The following is a 17,207-nucleotide window of genomic DNA, read 5'->3' as shown; positions in this document are numbered from 1 at the left end:
CTCCCTCTCCCTCTCGTAATTTATTGAGAAATGTTACCAATCTACTGATTTAAGTGGTGTGGGAGGGTCTTTAAGACCTCTAGCACCAGCTGTAGCAAACTCAAAGCCACAAGTAGAATAATGTTTTCCATGTTCAACAATATTGAAATCAATATTGGGGCTGAAGGGCTAGAAGACAGAGAGTGGGGACACAGAATGACCAGTGACACCTGCTGGCCAAAAGGGGCAAGACAGGGTCAGACGGCACCAGTCCTGACGCGCATAGGCATTTATTAGTTTAGGGTTTAGTTTATTGGTTTGAGTCAGGATTAGGAACTGAATGTTATGTTGAAAATTATTTTAGTTTCAATTATGATTATGGTTATACATGATTATCATAATAAGTATGAAGAGTTAAATGTGATATTGGTTTATAGTTTTCATAAACTGAGCAAAAGTTTATTGAAGAAGACTTATATTGACACTTTAATATCTCAAAATTAGGAGTATAATAAAAACAAAAAATGGATTGTTACAGCAAGTTCCACTTTTATTCGCATATAAATACACATAATTTTGCTGCCTCAACAAATACGTACAGATACACATACAAATGCTGGGCTCTCTGCATATCCTCACACAGTGGTAAAGCATATGTAGAGGGCATTCTGATTTATGGTGGACAGAGTTCAAACTCATGCATGTAAGCATGTGTGAGATTCTGCAAAGGATCAGTGTTTCCCGTGTAAGTTACAAGTATTTAGAGATGCACAATGGGACGTGACCAAAACGTACCGCAGACTGAACAGACAACAGGAATGCATGGGCAGTAGGGGGTTAGGGGCAAGGGGGGGGGGGACATATATAGGGGGGAAGAGGCTCTCCTGCAAGGCAAAGAGAGAAGAGGCAGCCCAGGACATTTACAGACACAAGCAAGAATAGAACTGACCCACAGATCTGAAGATAAAGACTAAACAAATTCAGCAAAGAAGACAAGACAGATACCACCAGACTACTACAGAATCCGTCTGTGGAGAAGTTATTAAAGCTTATAAAGGTAAGAGATAACATATTTAATCCAGACAAAGAGTTTACTTGTACACTTAATTGTTCTGTACTTGAGATATTTATGTGTCTTATTATAATTCTATCTGAGATAGAAATGATTTACTGCTTAAACATGATAATGCGTGGCATATATTTTTGTTTCGACCTCAGAATGTCTTGCGGATACCAAATTAATCACCGACTAAAATGTATTTATTACATTGACATAATTCACGTAACACAAGAATGTGTTTATAGTGCTTTACGTCGCATTCGCTACTTAGTTTGATCTTGTCCATCACTTTTCCACATGTTATTTTTTACTGAATTACTCAGATACTACTTACATCACATATTGCACAAAATCAGGCATGTAGCCACATAATGAAATTATGCATTTGAACCACCCAACCACCCGAAATTTGTTTAATTCTGGCTATGGGCCTGCACAAAATAATTATAACTAAATAATATTTAGTTTAATAATATTTCCCTTAAACCTGCAATGAAATAGTTTTAAAAAATTGAGCAGTCTGAAATTTCTCTGCACTTAAGGCAGTAAACACTTTATGTGTTCATAAACAATGTCCGTTTACTCATTAGCCTACATAAGGTTCCGGGAAATGTATGTAGGACTATCTTGATAAACCCTTCAATTAGAAATTTTAAAAACTGAAGCAATATAATAACTTATTGCATTGAAATGTTGGTATGTCTCCAATCCCCCATGTAACAGTCTTCCCGCTGTAGGACTCCAGCCAGCACTAGTGATGGTATGTGTGGGCAAACTAACGCTGCTGCTGGGAATGCTGCTCTGTTTGGGTGCACATCTCTGCCACTCACAGCACTGGTCCCATGGATGGTACCCCGGGGGCAAGAGGGAGCTCGATGCACTCACCACCGCTGAGGTGTGAGAGTGGCCGCCTCTTATCGCTCTCGCCAAAATGTTACGGTTATGATACAAGATTTACATTTAAGATAGAAAAAAATGTTAAGTATTTTAAAGTTAATTTAATTGGACGGACGGATGGATGGATGGAGCTGCATCTTGTTCTTTCTTGTTGATCACAAACTAACTATATATATATACATATACTTTATTCTCACACACTTAGATCTCAGAGAAGATTAAACTATGTGAAGGCAGGGAATGCAGTTATGTAAGACCACAGCGGAAAAACACCTTGAAAAACATTTTGGTAAGTAGAGACTAGAAAGAATAAAAAAAAAGAAAAAAATACCATTAAAAACAGAGTGATTGTTGAGAATGATGATCACAAAGATGATCACAAAGATGATCACAAAGATGGGCTGAACATTAGGGCAACATTGTGACTTATTTACTGTCATCTAATTGACAGGTGGATGGACTGACAAGAGAATTTCAGCAGAAGAGGGAGTAACGGCATTGCTCTAACATGGAAAAGGGTCCCACGTCTACACTCCTTGGATCTTATTCGCTTTAATTCTTCATCATCCCTCTATGAAACTTACTGCTACCACGCTCTAATAACACTCTTAATTAATCCACCCTCAGGGTTTATGAAATTTCTCAGCCATTGTTTTCCTTTGTAATCCTTACCACATCAAGTTACTATATTGCATTGATGTAACCCTTTAATAAAACCGGCTATTTTGTTACTTAAATCTTTATAACCTTGGTTTTTGTGGATGGGTATGCCAGCTATGGGGGTCTATTCAGTTTTAATTATTGTCTAGGTATATAAACATATGCATCAATAATTAACAAGCATTTATTTTCAGCTTAAAACATAATCATTTTAGAATTCTTCACGTGAAATAATTCTCTACACCAGGCATCATCAACCTGTCCGTTCGTGGCAAAATGTTTCTATTCAGAAAAGAAAAAAACTATGTAGGGTAAGCGGTTTGGAAAATGGATGGATGGATGCGTCGGGATTCCCCCTGCTGTTGACCCCTGCTCTACACATTTTCTGTACAGTACTGTTTTTCGCCGGAAAGCAGTTGTACCTCCCGACCATAAGATGGCGCACGTTTCCCAGCAGCGTGCTCGCCCTGTACGGTCACTCCCAAACGAAAAGCACTGCGGTAGCCATTAGGGATGAAAATGGAGCCCGAAAGTGTGTCTATCCCGCAACTTGCGGAGGCACATATTTACAAAAATTACAAATGCTGTAACAGCAATCAGGCCTCGGCTTCTGTATCAGATGCTGAGAAAGTAAAAAACACTCATAACACCAATATTTCCCAGAGTGAAGGTGAGTTCACAAAGAATGTAAACAAAATAAAGTGATGGCGATGATCAAATGAATAAAGCGACTGGTAACTTGACTGGTGAAGCTGTTTACATCATACGAGTTAGTTAGCAGGGAAGCGAGCTGGTTTCAAATTTGTCTGTAGGAGTTCGCGAGGTAGGTAGCTCGATATGTAGCTTGATAAATTTAGCTAACTATCGATTCGAATTTTTCACTTTCAAGGATGTTAGGAGGGTTATTTGTCGAGTTCGATTAATAATTCAGTTAGTATAATAATTTAATATTATCTACACAGCTAGCTTGAGACCCATGTGGTTACCTTGATGGTTACTGGAATTTGTAGTAGCGGGCGTCGGAAAGGATTTTTAAAATGGCGTTTAAAACGCACGCAGCCAGTGCATCAGGTAATATTAGGCTGCAAAACAGACTGATTCTTTCGTTTAAACTGTACAAGGAGCTGAGCTGATTTGTGGTTTATGTGTTTATGTAATAACAACACGTTTTCAATACCACACCGAAACGTGCTAGATAATTAAGGTCCTTTTGAAATACTGAAACCTAATCATCTAGCATATTAGTTATTTGAATTATTATTTATTCAAGTTAGATAAATCTGCATGGTAGGTGGTGCAACTGCACTTTGATGTTATCAGTTTCATTTGGTTTGGTGGCAGTACTGGAGGAATTGTTTGGCGTTAGTTTGGATGTATCTAGTAATAAAGCTAGTTACTAGTTCCTAATGTCACGCCATTAACAAAATAGTATTTCACATTTTGTAGTTTTGTGATACAGCTGGGCTGAAATAAATGTTTAAGTTTTTATTGCATTAACAATACATATAAATCCCATAATAATTAATATAGCTTTGTGGACCAATTCATTGAAAGTAATTGGACTGCAAAACAGGTGATTTAATTTCTAGAGCATAATAATAATAAAAAAACATCTCAAATAATGAAGCATGTTGCATAATGGGCCACAACAGAAGTAAATTGTATTATACTTTGAAATTTAGGGAGAATTTCCCGCCCTTAACCATTCCTTTGATGTAACTATAAGAATTTTTTGTGCCTGTATTAAAAACTGTTTGAGGTTCTGCATCGATTGCACATGGTACAATTTTATTAAAGCATGCACTTTATGGTTTTGTTCCCATTTTATGCTACTTTTTATTTTAATTGAATTACGTAAGAAAAAAAGTTTGTGCTTGATTCTTTTTGGGTTTTTTCAGTCCAGCCCTAAGATCATAAAATGATATGTATCTGTCACTTCATTCTACATCACACCAGAATTTATTGTTTAAAATAATCAAATTTTTAAAAATCACTCTGAAACACAAGCAGCAGAACTTTCTAAGTGGTGGAATATTATGCATTAGCTAACTGCAATTTGTTATTAATTTTAAAGGATGTTTCCTAAGGAAAATAATTTTGAGTTGAACCTGCAACTCCGCCTGTGGCCACAGTGTTGTGTGAACCATAGTAGATCTTATTTTGCTCATCCTATGTTTAATGTGATCTGTTTTATAAATGTTCAAATTCCTGATTCTATTGTACATTAAGAGGAACCACAGAACGCAATGGTATAGCAACAATTCTGCGAAAATGACAGCTGAATTGTGTGCATAGCATGCCTTACATGATATATAATGTATCTTCTAATCCTTCTAATGCTGTGTCAGGCACAGATACTTGGGGGACATGCATGCAGTTATGTTTTACAAATTTTAGCATTATGTGTGTCTTGCAGGTGGTTCCAAGGGTATTCGACTGAGAGTTGATAATTTCATATTTATTAATGTAATGGCAAACTACACCCAATAAGATCACATTGGGAAGAACAAGAGCACTAATATAGTTTTGCCTGCAGGTCATGTCTAGCAGTTTGCAGTTTTGTTACGTTCCCAACAAGTTTCACGTAGACTATCTTACCCCTTTCATTGCAGCAGAGATTTATAGGAAACTGAGGATTATAAGCATATATGAAGGGGGATGTCTGTCTACTATTTTAAACATCACAATATACAGACAATGATTCAGAACACTGAATTAATCTAGCACAAAGACATGGACATACACTTATTGGTGTTTACAAAAGTAGCGACACACTTTGTAGATACTTTCAGAGCAATTCAGAAGAAATAGAGAATCTTGCTTTGGGATGAATAAAGTATATCTTAAGAAAATGTCTCCTTGGGAGGTCATAGTGAAACAGGTATAATTTGTTGGTTAGGGTAAGGAAATAAAGGATGCCAAGTGGACTTTACTTTTGGTGACCCGGGTGGTAAACTGTGTAAAATACTTTCTGGGAAAAATGAGAAAGCTGCTGGTTTGATTTTTGCTGTATTCGTTTAAGGTTTGAGGTTATTTGTGTTGTTAAATATTTTATCCATTCTCTGAATGTTTGTTTTTATTCATATACTATATATGGACAGAGGCAAATAATCAGTTAGGATTATACTATTACTCTTGTTATTTACTGGGATAGTTTAAGTGGTTTAACCTACTAGTTCTCAACTGTTGTATGATCTGAGCCACTTCTTGTTGAAATTTTGCATGGAGTCACTTTGTAATTTAGGTGAAGGAATCATGGAACATTTGTCATGTCTGCTGCTTTGTCAGTTTCTCAACTCAGAGTTACAGGGGCCTAGAGCCAAACTGGGCAGGATGCCAGTTGCATATATTCTTATTTTACTTAAATCAGTTTATTTCAGTATTTTATTGAGTGTTGCTCAAATTGCTCATGTATTGATCTCTGAAGCTAATTTTAACTTGTAACTGGTTAGAGCGTAGATACCAGATGATTTGGCTTAAGGTCTTAATAAGACCAATACACCATATCTTCTTTAAGGATCCTTTATAGTCCCTGAGTGAATATGCAAGAATAGTCCTTTTAAATAATGCAGCACAGATTGTTAATGTACCCAGAAAATGCGCAAGCATGCTAAAGTGGATGTGCTTTCAGTCGTCATATAGGCCGACCGTATGCTGACATATGACATACCGAAATGGATTGATTATTTGAGACAGTTGTTCAAGTAATATCCGTATTTGTTAGTAATTATTCTTTGATTAGTATTATGTTTTCCCTACTGTTTGGTTCTGAATTTACTTGACTTGTCTTAAACAGAATACGCTCTCTGTACATTAGGCATGTAACGATATATCGTGCCACGAATATATTGCAGGTCAAATTCATGATGATTCAAATTATGGAAATAAAAAAACCACAAAATGGCTCAAATGATTATTAGGCTGCATACTCTTAGTGTTTCCTAGCTGTAATTACATTGTTTAGACAGCAGAAGGTGCAATAACCTGGCCAACCAGGAGCTAACGAATGCAACCTGTAGAACTACTACTATGGAATGGCAAATTGGGTATTAAGAAAATGCCTGTTTTGTTAACTTTTTCACTTTTAATAAAATATACAGTACAGATATTTTATGGGTTCCACTGAAATAAAGGTAGCTGATTACGAGAAAGATCTCGGTATGTATGTTGATGCTTCCATGTCCCACTCTCGCCAATGTGGGGAAGCAATAAAAAAGGCGAACAGAATGTTGGGTTATATCTCTAGATGTGTGGAGTTTAAGTCAAGGGAGGTGATGTTACACTTATATAATTCCTTGGTAAGACCCCACCTAGAATACTGTGTGCAGGTTTGGTCACCATACCTCAAGAAGGACATTGCTGCCTTAGAAAAGGTGCAACGAAGAGCTACGAGAATGATTCCTGGTCTTAGAGGAATGTCTTACGAGGAGAGGTTAGCGGAACTGAATCTGTTCAGCCTTGAGCAAAGGAGGCTAAGGGGGGATATGATTCAGGTCTATAAGATTCTAACGGGTCTGGATGCCGTTCAGCCAAATGACTATTTCAATATTAGTCTAAATACTAGAACTCGTGGCCATAAGTGGAAATTAGCGGGAGAACATTTTAAAACAAATTTGAGGAAGCACTTCTTTACACAGCGTGTAGTCAGAGTATGGAATAGTCTTCCTGCTATTGTAGTGGAAGCTAAAACCATGGGTTCCTTTAAATCAGAGCTAGATAAGATTTTAACAACTCTGAGCTATTAGCTAAGTTCTCCCCAAACGAGCTTGATGGGCCGAATGGCCTCCTCTCGTTTGTAAATTTCTTATGTTCTTATGTTCTTAAGAAATAGGGTAAAAGTTAATAGGCTGTGGTATTTTACTCCAACCTATGCAAATGTTTGTAAATAATTAAGAAAATAAGAAAATGAAACAAAATAATTAAAAATAACAAAAGGAATATTTAAGTTGATAAAGAATGAAAAAATAAATGCTGCATTTTTGATAATATATATATATTTTTTTAATGTTCTCACATATATTGTGAGAAGATCGAATTGTGAACCGAATCGTTAATTGGGTGAATCATTGCATGCGTTTTGACAACTTACTCAAGTGATGATTTTCTTTTTATTTGTTGAAGACCAAGAAAGGAGGAATGTTACTCAGAATTTAAAGAAAAGGTAAAAACACTCACAAGCAATTCAGCAGCTGTCAATGTGGATGTTTTGTGCATCAGAAGGTTATTAATCTTCTCTATGATAATTTCTATGCCTAATTGCATTGTAATCCAAAATAGTTTAATTGTATCTGCCAAATCTCAAATATCAGGCTTCCACTTATAAATAGCTTATGATTTTTGATGGCATTTGAGAAGAGGCCATTATGATGATGTGCATATCCGACCAGTGGAAAGATATTCATAAATGTGCTGAATTGAAGGTAAGGACAGGGGCTGATTCATGCTGCAGATCATGCAGTGTGTTTGTGCTTCTCCCAGTTATTTCCCCTTTGCCAGTCATGGCTGGTTAGGCTGTGTGTTCCAGTTTTCCCTCAGTTTGTGACTGGTACATCCCATTAAAAAATGGTTGACATTGAACACCCCAGATCTCTGTCAACCTTCATTTCTCCTTACCTGCATTCTGTCTCTTGTGTGTAACGACTGATCTCTGTCTCTTGTGCTGTGTCTCTTCCTCTGTTTCAGCAGCAGAGAGCTCCAGTGAGTTGCTGAGAGAGCTGCTTACTGATGGCTACTGCCACGTGTGCGGCGCGGTGCTGCAGTTCGAGTCCCAGCGCGTCTCCCATTACGAGGTGGGCGTCTCTGCATCCTCCGTTTCCCGTAAAGCTCTCAGACGTCGCTGCAAGTCATCCCGGCAAAGCAAGCAATTGACCGGCCTGTGCTGTTCCATTAAAGCGCACAGCAGGACTATGACTGTCCTCCTGGTCTTGAGAAGATAGACAAACTCTGCATGGCTTATATTCTCCCCTCCTGGTGACAGGGTAAGAAGCATGCGCAGAAGGTGCGACTGTACCTGCAGAGCAAGCGTGATGAGGAGAGGTCCAGCAGTGGACGGGCCGTTTTCCAGGTAACTCCCTTTCATTCCCCTCTCTCCCTAGTGAGTGAGATATTGGCTAGTGTCCAAAATGAAATACTACACTCTCTACACCAGGGATCTCCAAGTCTGGTCCTGGAGAGCTACTGTCCAGTAGGTTTTCTATCCTACTTGGCTTCTGATGAACCACACCTGCTCCTGGTATTTACTTGAGTATAGGTGTGACTCATCAGAAACCGGGTAGGATAGAAAACCTATTGGACAGTAGCTCTCCAGGACCGGAGTTGGAGACCCCTGCTCTACACGAATTGGCAAAGGTAGAACATGTCTAGCCTAGGTTCTCCCCAGGTGTGGAACTTTCAGAACGTCACAGCTAGTTTGCATCCTTCTCCGTCTTTTTCCCGTTTTTTTTTTTAGATGTAATTTTTGAAAGAAGAAAAAAAACAGCTTTATATTTGGGCCAAAATGGTATTTAATCAGCATGCATTCTGAACTTTCAGTCCGTGCTGCTAATACTACTAACATTTACCCCATGTCTATGGGCTAGGCGTATTTGCCTGTTTACAGAATTGTTTTAAATGAAGAGGGGAAAGAAGCTTAAACCCAGAAAGTATGTCTGTTCTTAAGCACAGTATGGGTCATTTTCACATACTCATTACTGTAATAATGACAATATTTTGTAATTTTTCAAATTAGTTTGAAGACACTAGAATTATACATCTTTATTATCTAAAATGTCAATTTTGCCTCTGGGGTACTTAGTTTTATTATTATATATTCATGTCTGTAATAATAATGCTTCATCAAATACAGGCAGAGTTACCAATAACAATTTCATGAACTAGGTTTGGTGCTGTCAGAAACAACAGCATTGTATTCCTTAAACAGCCCTGGCATTTGGTCTGGCCGTCTAGTCTGTACATGTCCCACACTCACTTAAAAATGTGAAAGTGAAGTAGAATTTCTATTAGTACTGGATGGATCACCTGGAAATGTAAAAGTTCTTAAATGTGTTTTTACCTGAATGCTATGAATCTTTGTTGTGATATGAACATGTTACAGTACTGGGCGTGCTTCACATGAGTGGCTCCGTTCGTGAGCATCATAAGCTGTGACAAGCTGAGGTCCTCCACAGCACTTTCCATGGTGTAGAACGGATTTATACTCCATTTCATGGTGATCAGCGCAGTTTCAGTGTTTGTTTAGATTCCTTTAAGGAGTGGATTATTTTTTCTTTATACTGTAGCAGGATAAAAATGCACTACGTGATACAGAATTGGCGTACAATTTTTTTAGTTACTGCATAAACTTGGAAAACACTGTAGACTGTCAATATATATTATTGTCTTCTCTCTTCATACCTTTGGTATAAAGTGAATAATGAAATGAAAGTGATATAAATGTATAGTTATTGATTTTGGTATTGATAATACAATACATCAGAGGCAGGTGACGACCAGGTGATATTCAGTATTATGGTGTCTCTTTCAGCAAAAAGATGGCTCTGTGGACAAGGAAAGGTTCTGTGAGCTTTGCAATATGGTGTTCAGTGCTCCTGTGGTGGCAAAGTCTCACTATGAGGGCAAAATCCATGCCAAGAACCTGCGCAGGTCTGGTCTCATCAGCCCTGCCTCGGACCAGCAGGAGACAGGTGAGAATTTAGCAGGACTCTGTGGATCTCGTGCTGCATCGATGTTGTTTTTGGTGGTAATGTTCTGTGGTCTTCCCTCTCAGAAGACTCTGTCCTCCAGCGGAACACGGTGTCCCCTGCAGGGGGAATCGCCACCCCGGAGGAGAAGACGGAGCAGGGGTTAGAGCTGAGCGACCCAGACAGATACTGCCACCTTTGCTCAGCCTCCTTCAACAACCCGCAGGTAGCCAAACAGCACTATGCGGGCCGGAGGCACCAGAGGAGCCAGGCCAGGCAGCGCCTCCTGGAGCAGATGGGCCAGGATGGGGAGCCCAGCGAGCAGAAGAGTAAGGCCCGTCCCACACCCAATCAGCTGTGGTTAAGTACAGCCCTAACTATCATTAACTATCATCCTCTGTTCTGTCTTGTTTAACAGCCAGCAGTTTCACTTGCCCAATATGCTGCATCACACTGAACTCGGTGGAAATGTACCAGGCTCACATGCAGGGGAACAAGCACCAGCTGAAGTGAGCCTCATTACCGTCCTTCAACCAAGTCGCAGTATGATTTGTATTTGTTCTGATCATCATTTCTCACCCTCAGCACCTCATTAATTGTTCTTTAGATATCATTAGATTCGGTCTAATAATTACCCAGCTGCTATGTTTCTGATGATGTGCATTTTATAGCTAGTATCTTCTCGTACTGCATTTATTATCTGAAGTTCTTTCATATTTCGTTGTTATAGTTTCCTTCTAATTGATCGTTGATGTTTCTCTCTCCGGTCAGAGAGAAGCATGTCGCTGACCTGATGAGCAAATCACAGAAGAAAGTTTACAGCTCCTTCCAGGACGAACTGGCCGACTATATCCAAGTGCAAAAGGCACGTGGGCTCGAACCCAGGACCACGCAGTTGGCAAATGCTCAGGAAAAGGAAGAACTACAGGACAGAGGAGCGCCGTTCGATGGCACTGCTGACATGACGGCCTGTGAAGTCATTGTCCTTCCCCCTGCTCACTTTCCACTGCCGTCGAAGTACCCCTCGTTTCCACCTCCTCCACCCATTTTTGGCTCTGGGTCGAGAGACCCAGAGGGTCCATGTTGGAACCAATTCTATGTGCTTCCAGGTCCTGGGGGCTGGCAGTGCCACAGGGGTAGCAATAATGGGCACAGGACCGGCCATGAGAGCAGCCTAGAACGAGAGAGCTCTGGCTCCACTGGTACATCCTCGAGCTCCTCCAGCCAGAAGGACAGGAGGAGACTACACAAGAGGAGGGGAAGAAGAAGGAGAGGCAGAGAGGAGGAGGGCTCAGAAGAGGAGAGTGAAGAAGAGGACCTGAGGCGGAAGAGGAAGAGGCACCGGAAGAAAAGTAGGAGACACGAGGAGGGGAGGCTGGAGGAACAACATAGAGCGAAGAGGAGCAGGAAGGAAGAGAAGACCACAAAGGAGGAGAAAGATGGGGAGAATGAACAGGTGAAGGCAGGTAGGAATGACATGGAAAAGCACCCAAGGGCACAGCAGGATCATGTGAAAGAAGGAAAGACCAAGCACAAGAAAGACAAGAAGAGAGCAAAAGAAAGGGTGGATGAAATAGACATGCGGACAGAGGAGGAGAAGCTGTGGGATGAGTCCATCCTGGGGCTTCTCTGACCGTCGGCTTGTATTCCGTAAGATCTTAAGTTAGTTGCAGCCATGCGCCACTCTGGGTGTAGCGCAGTCTCTGCCTGCAGCCTCCTGTCTGTGTGAAGTTAGGAATCTCTTTACCTGACTGTCTGTGAAGCTGCTTTAAGGAGCCCTTGCTGTGCATTGAGGTCCTCAGGCCTCCATCCCCAAACAATGGCAGAATGATTCTGCGTTTCCGCTGCGTATGACGGCAGTCAGTGCAGTTTGTGCCGTTTAGGAAGTGTGTTTTTGTTTTTTTCCTTTGTTCAGTGGACAAATCAAAAGACATTACATGTTTAACAAAGATTGTCTTAATATATTAGTACAGCAATACTTGAATTTACTCTTCAATAACCTTTTAATTTCAGTAAAAAGACCAAGCTTTAACGAAATCGCATGCCCCGGCTGTGGAAGCAGAATCTGTGTCGAGCTGCTAAATGACTTGCGTCTTACTGGAGTCATTACTTTTGTTGATATAGCATTTTGCATTTTGTCTTCATGCCATTTTGTCATTTATGCCTGTTATGTATTTTTCCTATTAGCTTCTCCATTATCTGTAACTAGATGCAAGGAAAAAGGTGCAGTCTCAAAGGGCATACTATTTTTTTTTTTTATTATAAGAGTGTTTTCGATGTACTAAAAATCAGCTTAAATACTCTGTCAAAACTGAATAAACTGTATTTATCTATATTGGCCTCTCTGATTTGAATTTGAGGATGTCTCTACACTGGGTTATTGCATTCATTGTACAGTAAAGAGCCATTTGCTTTATATTGAGCAATAATTATGCATTTTATTGTTATGAATTCTACATATTTGCCCATTGTCAATTATATATGGCCTTTAACTTTCTGTATTTCTATATTCAGTAATAAGTTTCATTTGTTTCAAATTATTTTTTCTTTCCTGATACTCTGGGGTCTGCATAACTGCAGTGTCACGTTACGACTTGCAGGCGAACGGGAAAGCAGGGAAAAGGAGCCGGGAAGTCGGGTAAACGGGGATTTATTGGAGAAACAGGACTGGGGAAGCACGACAAACATCAATGACAAGTCTGGGGAAGACTGACTCAGACGAGGACTAAATACACAAGACAAGCTACGGGTAACGAGCAACAGGTGAGAACAATCAGGCAGAAACAGGAGGTAACGAGGTGGGCGTGGCACACATGAGGATCGGACGGAGCTTGTCTGTACTACAGTTAGAATATCAAATTGTGTTTTTGAATGCTGTGTTTATGGTCCAGATATCCAGAGCATCAGATTTAAGGCTGCTTGATTTTATATTACATTCACTGTAGGGATGCTCATTTTGACCGTTTAACCGTTAACCGAAATAATTAATTTTGACCGAATATTACTATCAGTTAAACGGTTTAAAATGTTTTTATATATATTTTAATTATTAGTAGTAGTATGAAGTTTTGTGGCATCTCAGTTGAAGATCGCTTTTCACGTTCTAAATACACTGGGTTTGAATCGGCGACTGTGATTACAGGCACACAGGCTTAGCCCACTGAGCCATGAACACAGGTACGAGCGTTGCTGCTGAAACTGGAAACATTGGCGCAAAGCTTCAGCGGCAGAGACGTCCGTGTGCTATATTGTAGCCGATCGGTGTAAACACTACCCAGACGTGTGCTCTTGTTTATTTCGGTCACAATGGGCGTATTCACATATTTCTTTATCCAATACTAACTGTCGGATTATCATGCGAATAGCGCAATTTGCAAGTGGGAAGGCGATCAGAGCTGCTTCGAGACGCAGACGCTTAAGTCAGTCACTCTTGTTCTTTCTATTCATATCACGAAGCTATAAAAATATATTTAGTTTCTACCTATATATATATTTGAAAAGTAGACCGTCCAAGGTTTCTGAGGGTGTTTTTTAAATGTGTATATGATAAAACCTCGCAGAGTTATTTAAATGGTTTGGCGAAATTTCTGTCAGATCCCGCCGGCGGGACCGCCGACCCCAGAGGAATTTAATATTCTAATCTAATCAGTTAACGGTTAATGTTCGGATAACGAACGGCGGTTGTCGGTTGGGAAAATTAATCGAAATGAGCATCCCTAATTCACTGTTTTTTTTTGCAGGTTTGCAGTTCTGTTGGTATATCTTAATTTAAATGTCACACATTCAATTTAAGCATTTCTAACATATAATTGCCTTTATTTGGGGGTGGCATGGGGGTGCAGTGGTTAGCACTGTTGCCTCACAGCGCTGTGACCTGGGTTCAAGTCTCCACCTGGGTTCTATGTGTGTGGCGTTTGCATGTTGTCGTGGGGTTTCCTCCAGGTACTCTGGTTTCCCCCCACAGTCCATAGACATGCTGAGGCTAATTGGAGTTACTAAATTGCCCATAGGTGTGTGTGAGTGTGCCCTGTGATGGGCTGCCCCCCCCCCCCTCCTAGGTTGCTCCCCAGATCATGGATGGATGGAGTTGCCCTTATCTGATTATTGCATTCACTGACAAGGTGTTTACACTACTCAGGAGCCTGAGGTCTGGTAATCTGTGGAGTCCCCTTGAGTCTTTTAAGGTGATTGTGTTAAAAGTTACGTTAATTATGAAATAGGCAGCTCAGTAAAAAGCAATCATAAAATTGTTCTCTGTTATTCATTGATATTATTGACCATGGTTAGTTCCAAGGCGTGGTGAAAACATTACCGTAGCCAAAAATCATAATGAGGATGCGGCAGCAGAAAATCAGGTGGGTCTGTCCCATAATAATCCACCTGGTGACAATATCACACTACAGATTCAGCTACTTTTTTTTTTTATTTGTATCAGTTTTTAAAATGACCAGTGGTATTACGAAGATCGAAGCCCACTCATGCCACTGCAGTAGGTGAAAAATGTGACATCATTGAGTAAACTTGGCTTGTAATAATTTTGCCTGTTAGCTCAGCAGATGCTGCAGTATGTTGATGACGCATCAAGAACTGAACCTTTTCTTGAAGAATACTTTCCCAGCAAACATTTCTTCTTACATAGATGTAGACTAAAGTAATACAAGAAAAGCAATTCAGGCCCTTGACTATCTCATTTTCAAAGAACTGTGTGGCTTTTTTCTTCTTGCTGCCTCACTGTGCCCTGAGTGCTGTGGTCGGGTCACATTCTGTCTCCCTGCGGCCCCCACAAGCTGCCACAGTCAGATTGGCACAAGCCTCAGGGCCTGTCTGATGTAGCACAGCTCTGTTCCACCTACAGGCTGTGCCTTATTCCACTCAAGTTCTCTGAAGAACTTGTAGCATGTCCTGTAACATCAGCTAACCTTTATTTGATTTACTTAAACTGTCTTTTGTGTTTTCAGATTCTGTGACAGGAGATTCACTACATGGACAAAAGTGTCAGGACACCTGGCCGTTACACTTACAGAAACTTTTATGACATTCTAATTGTAAATCCATAGGCATCAATATGGAGTTGGTCCCCCCTGTACCACTATAATAGCTGCCACTCTTCTCAGAAGGCTTTCCATGAGATTTTGGAGTGTCTGGGAGTTTTTGCCCATTCATCCAGAAGAGCATTTGTCAGGTCAGGCACTGATGTTGGACATGAAGGCCTGACTCACATCTCCGTTATAGTTCATCCCAAAGGTGTTTAGTGGGGTTGAGGTCAGGGGTCTGTGTGGGCCAGTCAAGTTCTTCCACACCAAACTCACCCAACAATGTCTTTATCGACCTTGCTTTGTGCACTGGGGCACAGTCATGCTGGAACAGAAAAGGGCCTTCCCCAAACTGTTCCCACAAAGATGGAGGCATAGAACTGTACAAAATGTCTTGGTATGCTGAAGCATTAAGAGTTCCCTTCACTGGAACTAAGGGGCCGAGCCCAACCCCTGAAAAACAACCGCATACCATTATCCCTCCTCTACCAAACTTTACAGTTGGCACAATGCAGTCAGGCAGGTAAAATTCTCCTCGCAGCCACAAAACCCACTCGTCCATCAGACTGCCAGACAGAGAAGTGTGATTCGTCACTCCACAGAACGTTTCCACTTCTCCATCCAGTGGAAGCAAGCTTTACACCTCTCCATCCAGCACTTGGCATTGTGCTTGGTGATGTGAGGCTTGCATGCAGCTGCTCAGCCATGGAAACCCATTCCATGAAGCTCCCGGCGCAGTTTATGTGTTGGGATTAATGCCAGAGGAAGTTTGGAACTGCAGTTATTGAGTCAACAGAGCGTTGGCGACTTACGTACAATATGCCTCAGCACTTGGTGACCCCGCTCTGTTACTTTATGTGGTCTGTTACTTTACATGGTCTGCCAATTTGTGTCTGAGTTTCTGTTATTCCTAAACGCTTACAACTTGCAATAATACCATTTACAGTTAATAGTGAAATACCTAGGTGCTTGATTTTGTAAACCGTTGGGAATGGGTCTGAAAATTTAAATCAATTTGAAGCTTTATTCCATATTACTGAGACAGAGTACACAAATAATAATGTCATTATGAAATATAGTTAAAAACACATACATCTGTTTAAAACTATTTTGAGAATGTGGTTGAAGGATGGGGAGGTACGTGTCAATGTGAGTCTCTTCAGCAGGGAGTTTTTCAGCGTTGCAGTGAAACAAAGAGACCACAGAAGAACCACAGCCCTCACCGCAGCTACAGAAAACGAGAGAGGATGAGAAAAGGAACAAATGATTGGCTGTCTCCATTTGTATGTTTCTGAGTGCACCTGTGTGTAAATGCATTCTTCTGTGCACATCTGAGTGTGAACACATGTGAGGTGACACATTCAGTGATAAGAAAGCACTCTGGGTCAGTAATGGGAAATACTCCAGCGAGGTATTCCCCTTCTTGATTACTCGTCAGGGGCGTTACTAGGATTTGACCCTTAGGGGTGGGGCTCAGCCCCCAGTGAGATGTACAAAGTCATAGTAATCGATTACTGCTGCATCTCCCCTGGGTCCAGAAGATGCAATGAAATGTTTTGATGGATTTTTATGACAATGAATGAAAGCACACTATGTGAACTATTCAGTATGTATGTATTGGGGGGGGGATAAAAAGCATTTTAGCCTGAAGTCCTAGTGACACCCCTGCCTCTCGAATTTTTGAGTGGATTCCCTGAAGTGAGATTGGTGACTGAATGAGTATAAGGGCACCTGCCTTGAACATCACAGCTGTGTGTTTGTGTGTGTCCAGGTATACCTTACCTTGTGGGGACCAAATGTCCCCACAACGTGATGAATACCTGTTTTTTGGGGGAAAACTAAAAATGCAAAAACTCTTGTATTTTGTTTGGTTACTTATGGTTATGGTTAGGGCAGGGT

At 40.6% G+C, this 17,207-nt stretch overlaps 2 protein-coding genes across 6 annotated transcripts; both read left to right on the top strand.

Annotated features, from left to right (window-relative positions):
* The first annotated feature begins 888 nt into the window (after positions 1-888).
* gnrh2 (gonadotropin-releasing hormone 2) lies at positions 889-2,667 on the top strand. Of its 2 annotated transcripts, none has more exons than XM_023811700.2 (4): positions 889-1,036; positions 1,777-1,934; positions 2,142-2,225; positions 2,388-2,667. In XM_023811700.2, exons 2-4 carry the CDS (start codon positions 1,797-1,799, stop codon positions 2,427-2,429), a joined length of 264 nt encoding a protein of 87 aa, XP_023667468.1. In that variant the 5' UTR covers positions 889-1,036; positions 1,777-1,796; the 3' UTR covers positions 2,430-2,667. The 2 variants fall into 2 exon arrangements, with proteins under 2 accessions (XP_023667468.1, XP_023667469.1); XM_023811701.2 differs by having other exon boundaries at positions 1,763-1,934.
* A 403-nt stretch (positions 2,668-3,070) lies between these two features.
* Positions 3,071-12,610, top strand: zmat1 (zinc finger matrin-type 1). 4 transcript variants are annotated; one of them, XM_023811585.1, is made up of 7 exons: positions 3,071-3,266; positions 8,282-8,385; positions 8,574-8,660; positions 10,119-10,278; positions 10,362-10,604; positions 10,694-10,784; positions 11,047-12,610. In XM_023811585.1, the coding sequence occupies exons 1-7, from the start codon at positions 3,110-3,112 to the stop codon at positions 11,906-11,908; spliced, it is 1,704 nt and encodes a 567-aa protein (XP_023667353.1). In that variant the 5' UTR covers positions 3,071-3,109; the 3' UTR covers positions 11,909-12,610. The 4 variants fall into 4 exon arrangements, with proteins under 4 accessions (XP_023667353.1, XP_023667354.1, XP_023667352.1 ...); XM_023811586.1 differs by having other exon boundaries at positions 8,279-8,385; positions 10,365-10,604; XM_023811584.1 differs by having other exon boundaries at positions 8,279-8,385.
* The last annotated feature ends 4,597 nt before the right edge of the window (positions 12,611-17,207 follow it).

This window comes from Paramormyrops kingsleyae, chromosome 7 (genome assembly GCF_048594095.1).
Source record: "Paramormyrops kingsleyae isolate MSU_618 chromosome 7, PKINGS_0.4, whole genome shotgun sequence".
Lineage (NCBI taxonomy): Eukaryota > Metazoa > Chordata > Actinopteri > Osteoglossiformes > Mormyridae > Paramormyrops > Paramormyrops kingsleyae.
Note: the sequence above shows the minus strand (reverse complement) of the source record. Positions and strands in the feature narration are given on the sequence as shown.